At 34.2% G+C, this 14,076-nt stretch overlaps 1 protein-coding gene and 1 pseudogene across 1 annotated transcript; one reads left to right on the top strand and one right to left on the bottom strand.

Annotated features, from left to right (window-relative positions):
* Window positions 1-294: 294 nt before the first annotated feature.
* LOC150027780 (U2 spliceosomal RNA) lies at window positions 295-436 on the top strand (annotated as a pseudogene).
* A 411-nt stretch (window positions 437-847) lies between these two features.
* On the bottom strand, window positions 848-8,935 carry LOC137836674 (zinc finger (CCCH-type) family protein / RNA recognition motif (RRM)-containing protein). Its single transcript, XM_068645362.2, has 5 exons — window positions 8,717-8,935; window positions 6,606-7,496; window positions 3,710-4,906; window positions 3,008-3,343; window positions 848-1,658 (listed from the first exon to the last, which is right to left on the bottom strand). The coding sequence occupies exons 2-5, from the start codon at window positions 7,389-7,391 to the stop codon at window positions 1,209-1,211; spliced, it is 2,769 nt and encodes a 922-aa protein (XP_068501463.2). The 5' UTR covers window positions 7,392-7,496; window positions 8,717-8,935; the 3' UTR covers window positions 848-1,208.
* Window positions 8,936-14,076: the final 5,141 nt, after the last annotated feature.

The following is a 14,076-nucleotide window of genomic DNA, read 5'->3' as shown; positions in this document are numbered from 1 at the left end:
CTTCATCAAGCAACATCACCACAGTCTCCACCACCATCCTCATTGATACTGTTATTATTACCTCTATTATCAACATCCCTATTATTATTACCTCTATTATCAACATCAAGTACTACCATAGACAATGTCTTCATTGTTGTCATCACTGCTACTAGATTTACTATAATAATTACTATTATTACTCCTCATCTTTCCCACCTTAGTTGTTATCAACACTTTCACTGCTATAAACACAACTATTTGAACATTATAGAAGATTTTAATCTAATCTACTTTAAAGCTAAAAAAGTGGGGATAACTAAAAAACCTTGAGGCCATTGGTTCACACGATATTAAATTTAATTTTTAGGGGAAGGGGCCAACTGCAGTAGCTTGCTACTGAGGCCTTGAAGCATTGTCTTTGCTTTGCACTACAGCAAAGACTGGTGCATCCCACAAAAAAAAAGAAAAAAAAAACTAAAAAACCTTGAGGCAACGCTACAATCGCTTCAATTTTTATATATCATTTACTAGGTGACATTGAATGAAAGTAGTGGGTTAGCATAAGCCTAAATGGAATTAAAGAATTACAAAATAATAATGACTAAAAAGTAAAAGCATTCAATATTAAATGTCTCAACATTTTTCTCCTGCAAATAATAGGGATAATATAACCGATAATTAATTTATATCATATGGGCAATAATATGATATAAAATAATAACAAAATTTTCTTAAAAAAAACTGAAATGTTTTGTTCCAACACTTCGCATAATAATTTTTTGGGGGATCACTATGCCGTTGTCTCAGTTTAAGAGTCTCTAACCAATAATCAATAGATAGAAGTGAAATAAATAACATTTAAAGGTATGTAATCAAACTAAGTGACTAATCGCTTCAATTATTTTTCGACTGTAACTACAGACATAAAGGGAAAAAGGGTTTCCGAATATTTGTTATGTAAGCGTTCAATGGCTTTTAACACAATTTTGAACTTCAAAACTTGTATCCTAAAAGTGAACTACATGATGCACCATTCATCTAATACCACCAAATACAGGAGGCAGCCAAAAAGAAGGAAATTTACAAGTCTCGAGCATTTAAAAAGGAACATGGAATAATAAATTTTCAGAAATTGAAAATAGAAACAAAAAATAGGCCCCTGAAAATTAGAGTTTCGTAGATTAAAAATTTTACCTTGCTGTACAAATCTGACCATTAGTAGATCCTCAACAGACACTTCCCTCGGGTGAGTGTTCGGGAGAAGAAACTTGCCTTGTGGTAGACTGGGGATCTTCACTTGGTTCCATTTCCATAAGCTCCAAACCATTTCTAGTTTCAGAATTTTTATTCTCGCCATCTGATTCAATTACTTCCTGGTTCAAAGAGTTTCCTAATTTTTCTTTGGAATGGTCATCTGAATCTAAGGGCTCCTTGGGAGCGGATAGAGAACGTTCTCTACCACCCGTCGAATTACTAGAACCAGTAGGTGTCAGCCACATGAATTTCAGATTCAGGTCATTCCAGCATTTACCATTAATAAATGCCCTCTCGGCTGCCCAACGAGTAGTGAAAGTTATATGAGCCTCTTGTTGGCTACTATCATTTACTTGCACGTCTTCTAGCTCTACGGAGGAAAGTTCGCCATAAGGTGAGAAGTGCTCCTTCAAAACAGCAACCTAAACAACAGCAATTTATTTGAGAAAACATGGAATGTGATGAAAATACTACCTCTCATTTAATAATTGTACAGTAACAAATCTAAGACGTGACCATATAAATGCACAGACTTGTAATGAACCATGCATAGACTTCTAAATCAACCACAAAAGTCATTTTATTTCCATCTGATCTGATACATAACAAATTATCTCATGTAATATTTCTTATTGAAAAACAATTCTAGAAGATATATTTCACTTGGGGTTCTAGGTTTGCTAAGATGAGACCAACCAACAAAGCATATTCATGCAACGCAAAGGTTCAACTTATCTGATTAATCTTGTATTAGCAAACAAGACAACTTGCAAGGCCAAAAACTAATCGGTAAGGGCTCTTACAGATTAAAAAACCACCCGAAGATACTGTGCCTTTTGTGAGATAATTCAATGTCATAGAAGAATAAGAAGCAAAAATGTGTTAGCAACATCAATGGAATTAGAATATCATGCTATGGTTCAGACTAATTGCGAACTTATGTGAGTATGCTTGATGTTAGATCAAGACTGAGAATGGATTTGGCAGTCTGCCCCTCCATGATTGTGATTTGATAACCAGGCTGCCATACTCATCTCATCAAATCCAATATGTCGGGAGTATATAGCATGTACAGAAAATTTACAAGTGACCATTGAGTAGGGTATGCTGTGATTTCATTTGAAACAAGCTCAATATCATTAAAATCTATATTTCAGCTTGATGGAGAGTGTAAAGAGTTAATTAAGAGTTTACTTCAGGCTATTGAGATTATATGGGTATTTATTGCATAGATGTATTTTGTACTGCAATCCTAATCTAGTAGTATGTAGACAAAAGGAGACATTTTATACAGTTTATCCCATTACAACATACTTCTTGTTCTCTTTCTTTCTACCCCTTCGCATTATGATGGTAGGAAACTTCTCTACATTAAGGAGTAGAATGGCATGAAAAAATGCACAAGAGTGTATATCATACAAATATGAAAAAGAAAGGAATAAATGGCAAATATCTTTGAAAGGACAATTAAAAATGTCAACTTTATTAGTTTAATTCTGTTGTCTTACAATAATTATGATCCAAGAACTCTAATGTCAATCCCCAAAAAGGGCACATGTTGGGATTTCAATTCAAAAAGTAAAAACCTTAACCAATAAATATGAACATGCATGTGAAACCAATATACTATTCTCAAATGTGAATCCATGCCTGAATCTCCAACATGGGTTGTGTCTTGGGACCTTATAGTAAAAACAATTGCTTAAACAAGGCGAGCCATTGAAAAATTCTCCTATCTCTTAATTACAGAAAAGACATTGAGAATACTTACATTAGTTAGACCAGCAGGCAAAGGTGGGATGATACGAAATGCAGCAGGACGATTGTCCAATTTGTATCTATTTACAGGCATTAATGGTTGAATTGGGTGCTTCAAGCCTGTAGGTTCTTGCAGTCTTGCTGCTGTACTTGTTTTAGGACTTTGGGATACAGTATTGACCAGCTGTTTATTCTTATCAGCTGCTGCCTCAGCATTTGGGGATGTGATGCCAACATCAGCATCCGATGATAGAGGAGGAGAAGCCAGTTTGGCAACATCAGATGCAGTGCCTAATTTGAGCCTCTTGGTGGCTTGCTCATTAGACAATTCACCCTTGAGTCCAGAAGCCTGTGAGTAATTAGCATCCATACGATGAGACGGAGGGAATGATGCCAATACAAGAAAGATGATAACAGAAAGTAACAGGAGAATGCCGAGTATGCCTAACTTCTATGTCTCTTTGTTCACATATTTATGTAGAGTATTAAACTACGAAAAAAAAAAAAATTTAAGGTTCTACCAGTTATACTTCAATTAGACTTGGAAAGGGAAGTATAGGCCTTATTGATACATAATGCTTGATATTTGGCATTAAAGTCTAAACCAATCACCATTAAAGGCATTGTATTTTAGCTTCTTACAGGCAAAAGATCATAAGCCTCTAAAACAATGTATAATCAACTACAAATTAAATTAAGGGTCTTTAGGTTTTACTTGTTTCTCAAATTTGTTCAACTGGCGCTTGAACTCATTGCGCTTTTGATCTAGCATTTCCTGCTTCTTGCGCAGTTCTTCCTTTAGATTCTCCAAGTTTACAAGCTTCTTCTGCAAAGGAGGCGGAACCTTGAGTCCATCAGTGATGGCAGGCTTAGGTTGATCAGTAGGCGATGATACTTCATATGTAGTCTTTGAAGCATCAATTTGATGGATGTCTTTTCCCCTATCAGTGACAATGGGATGAGATGGAACAAAAGCAGCTGCTTGCCCACGAGGAGTTACAATCACGCCATTCCCAGTGTTGGTACTATCACTGCGAATGCTATCACGATTAGCCCACCATAGCTTGATAAAACGATTACCCATTACAGCATCTGGTGCCTTCAAAGCAGCTTCAGCCTCTTCCCTCTTGGAGAATTGCACAAAAGCTCGTTCAGTGTTCAATGGAATATAAATGTCAATAACTTCCCCAAACTTCTTAAAATGAGCTAGAAGAGCCTCTCTCTTGTTATTTTTATGAGGTATTCCATTTACAAATAGAGTACGCAATGCCTTTTGTGATGACTTTCGTGTAGTACGCATACTATCAGTTTGTGCTTTCAAAGAAGCGTCCAAGGCTTTTGGGTCTGCATCATCCGCTATATTTTGCTTTACTTGAAAGGAAGAATTGTGAGCACCTAGTAATTCACCGTTATCTTCCTTTAATTGATTCTCAGGATAATGAAAAGAACTCATTCCAACATTAGTTTTCTCTTTCATGTCAAATCTGTTTTTTGAACTACCAATTCTGGCCCAGACAGATGAACTGGCACCCTGTGAACTGACAGATGTTCTAGCAGTTCCAACTGGACAATCACCATCTGGAGCATCATTCAATATGGGCTCAGTTTCATCACTCTTAGATGACTGAAGAGTTAGGAGTGCATTTGAAGGCTCCAGACCACTATCATTCCAAAGTGGTTGATCAGGATCATAAAGATCAGCTCCACTTGTGCAACCAGCAGGACCAGTAAAAGCACCATCCAATGCCAAACCATCATCATTGACTACAGACTTAGAAACTTTTCCAGGTAAACATTTGTTGTTCATCAAAGTGGCAGAAGCATTTACTGAATGTAAAGATTCAGATCCAGCAGGACCTCCAATTAAGTGTGCACTTGGAAGCGAAACAGGAAGGTTAAACTGTGAAAGACTCTGAATTGTGAACAACAAATTAATTAGTGAACGATGAATTGGACCATATAAAGAAAAGAATTCATCACTACATCTAATCCAACCCACAGTAATTAATACAATGTGTGAGATAAATACTGATACTGGAAATTTGAAAATTCTACAAAATGCAAATCTGTGTTACAAAAACCCAATAGTTTTATGTAAACATTCTATTAAAAAATAAATACAAAATGTCAAGTTCGAGAGTGTTCATATAATATCTCATTTTCGAAAAGCAATGTTACAAAACAGAAAGCATGAGAGAACATTTTCATGAAATCTTTTTAAGAAAATTCCCCCTGTATATATAGCTACTATCATGCACAATTTTATTCTTTATCTATATAAACTCGAGGATGATATATAACTTGAGAGGAACCAAGGAAAAACATACTTCGAAATTTGTAAAGCTAATTTTTAAATGCTGTAACTTCTTATTGCTTAACGCCTCATTTTTTTAATGTGAGTGTTAAAATAGAGATCACATAGACATTGATGTATGAATACTTGGCAGATATGAGCTTATATAAATTGACTCTGTATATTTATTATGCATGAATAGAGGATATATTGTTTCTTCTAAATTAAGGATTACATAATAAAAAACAAAATATATTATTCTGATTCTCAACAATAAGTTTCTCAATTTACTAATTACTTCAACTCAGACCTATTTATGTTTTCAGTGTTTGGTGTTGCTTTTTATGATAAATGTATTTAATATAGTATAATGTAAGTCAGGCTTCAATGTTGCACTTACATTTGCTCTATATGTGAGGAACTATCCTTTTTTTCTCTTTGATAAAACAGTTTGACTAAGTGATAGGAACTTGGGTATAACGTGGTACCTAAGATCCACATTGAGTAATATGGGACACTTAAGTATTTAAATGTTTGGTGCTCCACCATTAGGTTTAAGGGTGAGTTCCCCAAGTGTTTAGATGCCTATTAACTGGTATCAGAGTTAACAGCTGGTGTCTCAGAAAGGGTTGTTTAAATGTTTGGTGCTCCACCATTAGGTTTATGGGTGTGTCCCCATGTGTTTAGGTGCCTATTAACTGGTATCGGAGTTAATTGCCAGTGTCTCAGAAAGGGCTGCCCATGAAGGGTCTTAATCACTGGAGGGTTCTAACCAACAAGGAAATTGAGTGAAGTGTCACCATGTAAAAGGTGTCGTAAAGTGAAAGCCATTGAGATGTTGACTATTGGGAGCACTACAGTGATAGGAATATTAAGGGGTGCCTAATTCCCACATTGAGTAGCATGAGATATTTTGTGGAGTATTTAAGTGTTTGGCTCTCCCAACTTAATAGTTTGTTTTTCAGGGTCTATTTCCCATGTCCTTGGGTTCTTAGCATTAAGATTCAAGAGAATTGAGACAAGCAAGTGAGGACATCAGATAGTCAAACATTCCTAAAACAGCTCAAAACCTAGAAAATGCAACCGCAACTCAGTAACAAAATTTGTCCCAACCATGCCAGCAGATCAAATATTAAATCACCCACATGAACATCTGAAACATAATTTGTGTGACCTACAGCCAATTGATTCTCCATTAAAGTGAAACACAACAAAAACATTATTCTACTTCGTAGTAAAAATCCTCATGCAATTTGAAATTTAAGCTTCACCCTTCTTAGCTACACAACAGGAAATATAATAAGAAAAAGCAAGGTACCTGAACATCTTCAATGACAATTCGATTAACACCATGTTCCATAGGACACATGTCCCCTCTTAGGCAAAATCCACGCTCCTCAAAATCTCTACACCGTTGGCGAGAAATATTCACATTCAAAGATGAATTAATAGATGGTCTAAGTGTTCCTTGTAAACTCATTGGATGAAGCATATCTAGACCACCATTGGGCACGGCTGGAATTAAACCAAATGTGTTCCACGATGCATTTTGTGCATTTGAAACATTGGGTAACCCACGTCCAGCATAAAGGCTTGGAGGAATTGACCCTTGTGGAACCATTTGTGAAGCAACATCCATTGAGCCAAACCTAGATTCACGTTGATTCCAAAAACCAGATTCCCTGCCTCTTCCCCTGCCAACACCAGGATCTCCAGTAAAAGATTGGTTTCCACGTAGTCTTTGGCTCATATCCAAAGGTCCTCGAGGAACTGAAGTCAAGCCAGGGCGCCTTCTATCAAACTTGAAGTATATATCTTTATCAGTGGTGGCATCACTGTAAGTTTTCAGTGTTTCAAAGGCTTGTGATTCGTTTACCCTGAAGGGATGCCTATTACCAAAATTTTTGTTACGCTTTTTGAATGGCCTATTAATAACAGGATCTGAAACATCTCTCTCCAAAGATTGAGAGCGAGCGTCCCTCCTTCGATGCTTATGATTCCGATCATCATCATCTTCTTCACTTACTTCCTTTTCCTCTGGATCACTGACACAATCAGACGGTGCAACAGATTCAGGTTTTGGAGACGCTACTTTCAGCTCCATTAATTCACTTATAACACAATATTTACAGAGTCTTCTTCCAAACACCAACTAGAAAGAATAAGCCAGCTTATGTTCACTGAAACAGCCCCAGAAATACAAAGGGACCTACATCAATAGAAAAAATAGGAGAGCCAGTGTGAGATAATTTGGTATAATCTACAATAAAAGACTAGCAATATTACCCATAGCAAATGCACTGGGCACTAGCAGATTACATGCATGTTAAGATAGCTTTTATTGACCGTTTCCTAGTCATGTATCATTATTACACCCAGATGCAAGGAAAATACCAGTGGTCAAATTGACAACTAATTGCTGAAAATTATGATATTTCCACAATATCAAAGGATAACAAGCAAGGAACTCAGAATGCACGAGCGAATATATCTATATGAAATTTACAATCGTCTGTCCTACTGTAGCGAGTGAGAAATGCCTATTAAGCACCTTAAGCAATAAGTTTAGAATTTGGCACGTCCCTGATATGTGAACTATGCAGCATCGACGCAAAGTAACACAATAAAACCATAATAATTACTTGAAATCACTTAAAAAACTCTTTTTAGCGCATCATATCCTCCAACTTTTGAGGAAACACAACCAAGTCTAAATATTCACCAAAGACTACGAAAAAAACACAAATGTAGCATCTGGGCAAGACAATTCAGCAATAATCACACAGTATCGTAGGATACAACCATATTAGAAGCAAACATAAAAAAAAAAGGGATGACAAAAGATCGCCAGCTACCCAACATTGGCATATAAAACAATGCAGTACCAAAAATTTCACCACATTAAACTAAATACTAAAATATATCCCACACCAAAGTCATCAGCAGCTAAAACCTGCTGGTGAAGCCCGAGGAACCCATAAAATTACAAAAAAAAAAATCAAATAAAATACCACGTGTCTTTGTTTGTCTCTAATTAACACGTGTCTTTGTTTGTCTCTAATTAACCCCAAACGATTGCCCAATTCGAAAGATCCACTCAGTGCTGTTTGCCCTAACAACCATTCCCGTTCGCAACACAGGACGGTGCAACAATTCTCTCCAATTCAAATGATCGAATAATAACAAACAACCACTACACTGTGTACATGAGGGGTTATGCACTTATGTATTGTGCCACACACAGCGACGGAGAAAAATCACCGAAATTACGCATCCCTTTGACAACACGAAAAATCAGTTAAACCTAAAGCGAAAGCAATCGCGCCCGCGTGCAGCTATTTCGTTCGTTCCTTGAATTAGGATAAGAGAGAGGAGCAAAGCAATTGGAAGAATAAACAATTGTCTTATCCACGAAATTAGAGAGAAAACCTGAGAGAGAGAGAGAGAAGGAGTGGTGGAATTGAACCACGCGCGACGGATGCTGTCGGTGATGGCGGTTAGCGTCGGCGGCTGCGGCGGCGATTGGACGACGGAGGAGCTGAGAGTGAGAGCCTGGTGCGTGCGCCTCTCTTCTACCTTTGGAGACTTTGTGAGAGAGGAAACAAACACAACACCTTAATCACATTATTTTTTATTATTATCGATTTTTCTTTTATTATTTCTCCCCTTTCGTCTTTGCCTTTTTCGCTTCTCAGATCAAAACAATGCAAATTCAAATTTCATATTTTAATTTTTTATTTATTATCAATTAGAATGTAATTTCAATGTAAAATCATTCATATAAAATTTTAAATAATGATTTAAAAATTTATATATGTTTCAACCTCGAGTAGTTAGAAGATATTCACTTTAATAATATTATCTCAACGAATTTATTGTTAAAATAATATTTTATATACTTTTTAATTATTTTATTATGTACATTTTTTTTAATCAATATGAACAAAATTAAAATCGTTTATGTATATATAATAATAATAATTGTTTCTAATGCATGGTTGAAAGTTATGAGCCATTATCAAGTACTCTTGAGATTATATTAAGCAAGAATATTGGTTAGCTTAAGTAAAATTTCAGTTAAAAGTCTCCAACAATGTTTTGAGAAAAAAAATTGAAAGTTGTATAATTTAATTGATTTCATAAAAAATCAGAAAAATACAAATATGAATAAATAAAAATAGTTAATATTTTTCTTCTATTCACATTTGTGACTCCTTTCATTCCTATAAATTGGGAGTTGGATTTTATATGTTTGTTAATATTATCGTATTACTAAAAGAATATATTTAAAAAACTTATTAATAATGAATCATGAATACACTTGTCAATTTGGGTTAACTCCACATGGATAAGGCCAAAAAGAACTCAAAAGATAAAAAAAAAAAGTTCATAAGGTTAAAATGTTAACAAAATACAAAAGTATCATGGATCATATTTTAAAGAAAAAATTCTATGGGTCATATCTTAAAGAAAAAATTCTTATTCAAAAATGAAAATAAAATAAAAGAATTTAAAAAAATATATTTATATGCATAAAAAATATTTACTCAATCCAAATTCAAATTCAAGATGAACAAAGTCGGGTCGAACTTAGGTCAAGTTGACACTATAATCGAGTTTAGGTCAAGTTGACACTATAATCGAGTTTACGTCAAGTTAAGTTAGTTTTGATTCGAGTTGTGTCAAGTCAAGCAGAGCTTAAGTTGGGATAAGTTAGATTAGACTAAGTCTAGGTCGGGTCTAATCCAACTTCATCCATATCAGGCCAGGTTGAGACAGACTCGACTCTTGGGTTTGGTCGGGTTAGACCCACGTTATCCAAGTTAGATAACGTTTAGATCAAGTCAAATCAAGAAGAGTCTCATGTATGCCCAAGTCGATCCCATGTTAGCATGGGAAAAGTTGGGTTGAACCCAAAATTGGGCCCATATCAAGTTAAGATTGATCAGGTTCATGTCGTGTTGAGTTAAGTTGATCTCACATCGAATGGAGGTCGAGTCAGGTCCATGTCAAACCAAATCGATTCGGACCCACATAAAGTTGAGTTGGAGTCACCTCGAGCCAAGTCAAGTGAAGTCGAGCACACCTCAGACTGGGTTCAGTAAGGCGTATGTCAAGCCAAATTGAGTGGACCCACATCGAATTGAGTTGATTTGGAGTCATGTCCACTTGAGGTGTAGTCAAGTCGAACTCACCTTGGGTTGAGTCAAGTTGAGTCCACCTTCAGTTAAGTCAAGTTGGGTTCATCTTGTGTTGAGTTGAGTTAGACCAGCCTCAGATGTAGTCAATTTAGACTCAAATCGAACAACTTGAGGTTGACCTAGGTCGAGCTAAGTCGAGTCAAGTACACATCAAGTCGAGTAAAGTTGAACACACGTCAATTCGAGTCGAGTTGAATAAGGCCCACATTAAGCAAAGTTGAGTTAGATCCACCTCGAGCTGAGTCGAGTCAAGTCAGGCACACTTTGGGATAAGTCAAGTCAGACCCACCTCAGGCTAAGTTGAGTTAGGCCCACCTCAAACTAAGTTGAGTCAGACCCACCTCAGAAAGAGTCAAGTTGGACACAATTCGGGCAATTTGAGTATGACCTAGGTTGAGCTAAGTCGAGTAAATGGATACACGTTAAGTTGAGTAAAGTTAGACTCATTTAGATCGAGTTGAGTTGAGATAGGCCACATCGAGCAAAGTTAAGTTGGATCCACCTTGAGCTAATTTATGTCGGGCACACTTTGGGATAAGTCGAGTTGGACCCACTTCAAGTTAAGTTTAGTCAGGCACACTCATGTTAAGTCGATATGGCCATCTCAAGTTAAGTCAAGTCGAGTCAAAACCACGTCGACTTAAGTAGTATCAGACCCACATCAAGTCGATTAGAATCTAAACCACGTTAAATCAAGTCAAGTTTGGCCAATGTCGACCAAGTTCAGACTAGGCCATGTTAGGTCAGGTTGATACAAGGTCGACCAAGAGACTATTTCTTCTTGCACCTCCATATGTTATTCTCTCACCTCCATAATTTTTTGTATTTCCAAAAATATCCCTCTGTAATCTTTTGGATTATATAATCCGGAAGTCTTTTTTTCAAATTCGTAATTAGCTTCCGAATTATATAATCCATAAACCTTTTTTTTCAGATGCATGATTAGTTTTCAAATTACATAATCCAGAAGTCTTTTTTAGCTTCTAGATTATGTAGTTCATAAGTCTTTTTTCAAATGCGTGTATGAATTACATAATCCGGAAACTACTCTATGGAGGTGGCACAAGAAAGATAAATGTATTTTCACATTTTATATGGGCGTGGCAGAAGAACATATGAAGGTGCAGAAATAAACAGTCCAACCAAGGTCATGCCTACACTGGACATTGTCATTGGGCCAAACCCAAGTTGAATTAGGTTGGCTCAGTTGAACAAGTTAAGTTGGACTCTAACCTTCCAATTAAATTGCAAATAATAAAAAATAATTAAGAACTAATTTATAATTAATGTAAAATATTTGGAGATTAATTTATAATTTATAATATTTATTAAACTCATACAATTTTAAAAACTATTTAGGAGTTAATTAAAGTTTTATAACTTAACTCACTTTATCTTAAAGTTTTTTAATCTACCTATTTAATGGACTAATAAAAGAAGACTTATTTTAGGAGTGACTTGGAATTAATTTATGAACCATCTATAAAATTATCCGTTTTAATCATGAACAAAATTCAATAACAGATCTTGATACCAATTTAACTAAAAAATTTAAAGTAATATTTTTATAAATTTTTTTATCTTAACTTTCTTACTTCACTTAACCCCTACCTTGACTTTGAAATTATACAAATTCCAATAGCATTATTAACCATTGATACAACAATTATATATATATATATATATATATATTATTTTTAATTTTTTTTCTTTTGCGTTGAATTTGTTGAGTAGATTTTGTTATTGTTCAAGTTCATCTTGGCCTAGGTTTACACTTGCGGTAACTTTTATGGCAAAGTGAGTGTAATAATAAAGTTATGGTTAACAACAAATTAATAAATGTGTAAAATAATTAATTGAAAATGATTAATATAAATGGTGGCCAATAGTTTATATAAATTGATCAATATTTTATTTATAAATTTATTTGTCAAAAATTATTTGTGCACAAAAAGGTATAATCATGGATAAAAAAATCCTAAATAAGACACAAAATTACATTAGAACAATATATTTAAAATAAACGTGTAAATAATTTTATTAGTACTACAATATTTAAATTGCTACACATTATAAATATCATATAAAATCACATATTTTAAACTAAAATATAAATAGTTTTATCAGTATTATAAGATTTGAAGTATTTTAAATGTAACAAATGTCAACATCGCACATTTTTTCAAGATCAATTACATATTTCATATAACTTCTCAATATGTCAAGATGAAATTCATATGTATTAAAGATTTAACTTGTCTAGTGGGTAATTCGTCTAAAGCTTCAATGAAGAATGATATGTTCGATTTCAATGTGCTCAGGTTTTTTAGTATTAACACTCGTACTGGTAAAGTTTTACGTCCTCTTCCTGTTAGATGGGAGTTTCCTTCACCAGGCTAGGTTAAAATTAACACTGATGGGGCTGCTAGGGGGTATCCTGGTCTTGCTACTTGCGGAGGTATTTTTCGTGGGAGTATGGGGGAATTTATTGGAGCTTTTTCTGCATTTCTTGAAGTTCAGACTGCTCTGGTTGCTGAGTTTTATGGGGTTATACATGCTATGGAGGAAGCTCAAAAGATGGGACTTACTAATGTCTGGTTGGAATGTGATTCTGCTTTGGTTTGTGCTGCGTTTACTGCTAAGACAACTGTTCCTTGGATGCTTCGTAATCGATGGAATGCTTGTCTTAATTACTGTGGGAAAATTAGGTTTATGGTTACTCATAGTTTTCGTGAAGGAAATGCGTGTGCTGATAAGTTGGCTAATTTAGGATTTTTTCATAGAGAGCCTTTTCTTTGGTATAATAGGCTTCCACCTTGTCTATTCTTAGAATTCTTTATGAATAGGTATAGTCTACCTATGTATCGTTTTTGTTAACATATGGGTTTTGGTATAGTCCCCCCGTATTTTTGTATTTTTTTCTTTTGTTCAATAATATTTTTTTTTTTCATGTGATGGTAAATGATTGTTGTAACTTGAGGTATCAGCCTAGCTGAGATCTTAAGTTGCATAGTGATACCTAACATGAAAGCTTTTATTTAAAAAAGATGAAATTCATATGCGTTAAACAATTTAATAATGAAAACACATAATTAATTACAAAATTAAATTTTCACTATTAAAACTATTAGAAACTCGTTTAATAAAAAATCAATATTAAAAATTAAATACTATCTTATAAACTTAAAAAATTATTAATATTTAAATTAATTTTTAAATTAATATTAAATTAACTATCAAGATTTTAACTATCGATTTCAGAATTTAATTAATTGATAATTAAAATATTAATAACTAATTAAATACCAATTTAAAAATATTTATTAATAATATAAACTAATTTAGATACCAATAATTATTTTAATCTTTATCTAATTTAGTTAATATAAAAAATAATTAATTATATCTTAAATTAATTTTTATTTACTAATTTTTTTAGTGTTTCATTAACTCATTCCACAATAAATCTTAAATTAAGAAAAATACTCCATTAAACAATACTTTAAAACTTTTCACTGACCTATTGGAAAATATTCAAACAATGTTTTGTTTATATTTTATTAAAAAGAAAAAATATTATTTTATTTT

This window comes from Phaseolus vulgaris, chromosome 4 (genome assembly GCF_051622355.1).
Source record: "Phaseolus vulgaris cultivar YP4 chromosome 4, ASM5162235v1, whole genome shotgun sequence".
Taxonomy (NCBI): Eukaryota; Viridiplantae; Streptophyta; class Magnoliopsida; order Fabales; family Fabaceae; genus Phaseolus; species Phaseolus vulgaris.
This window is presented reverse-complemented; position numbering and strand designations above follow the sequence as displayed.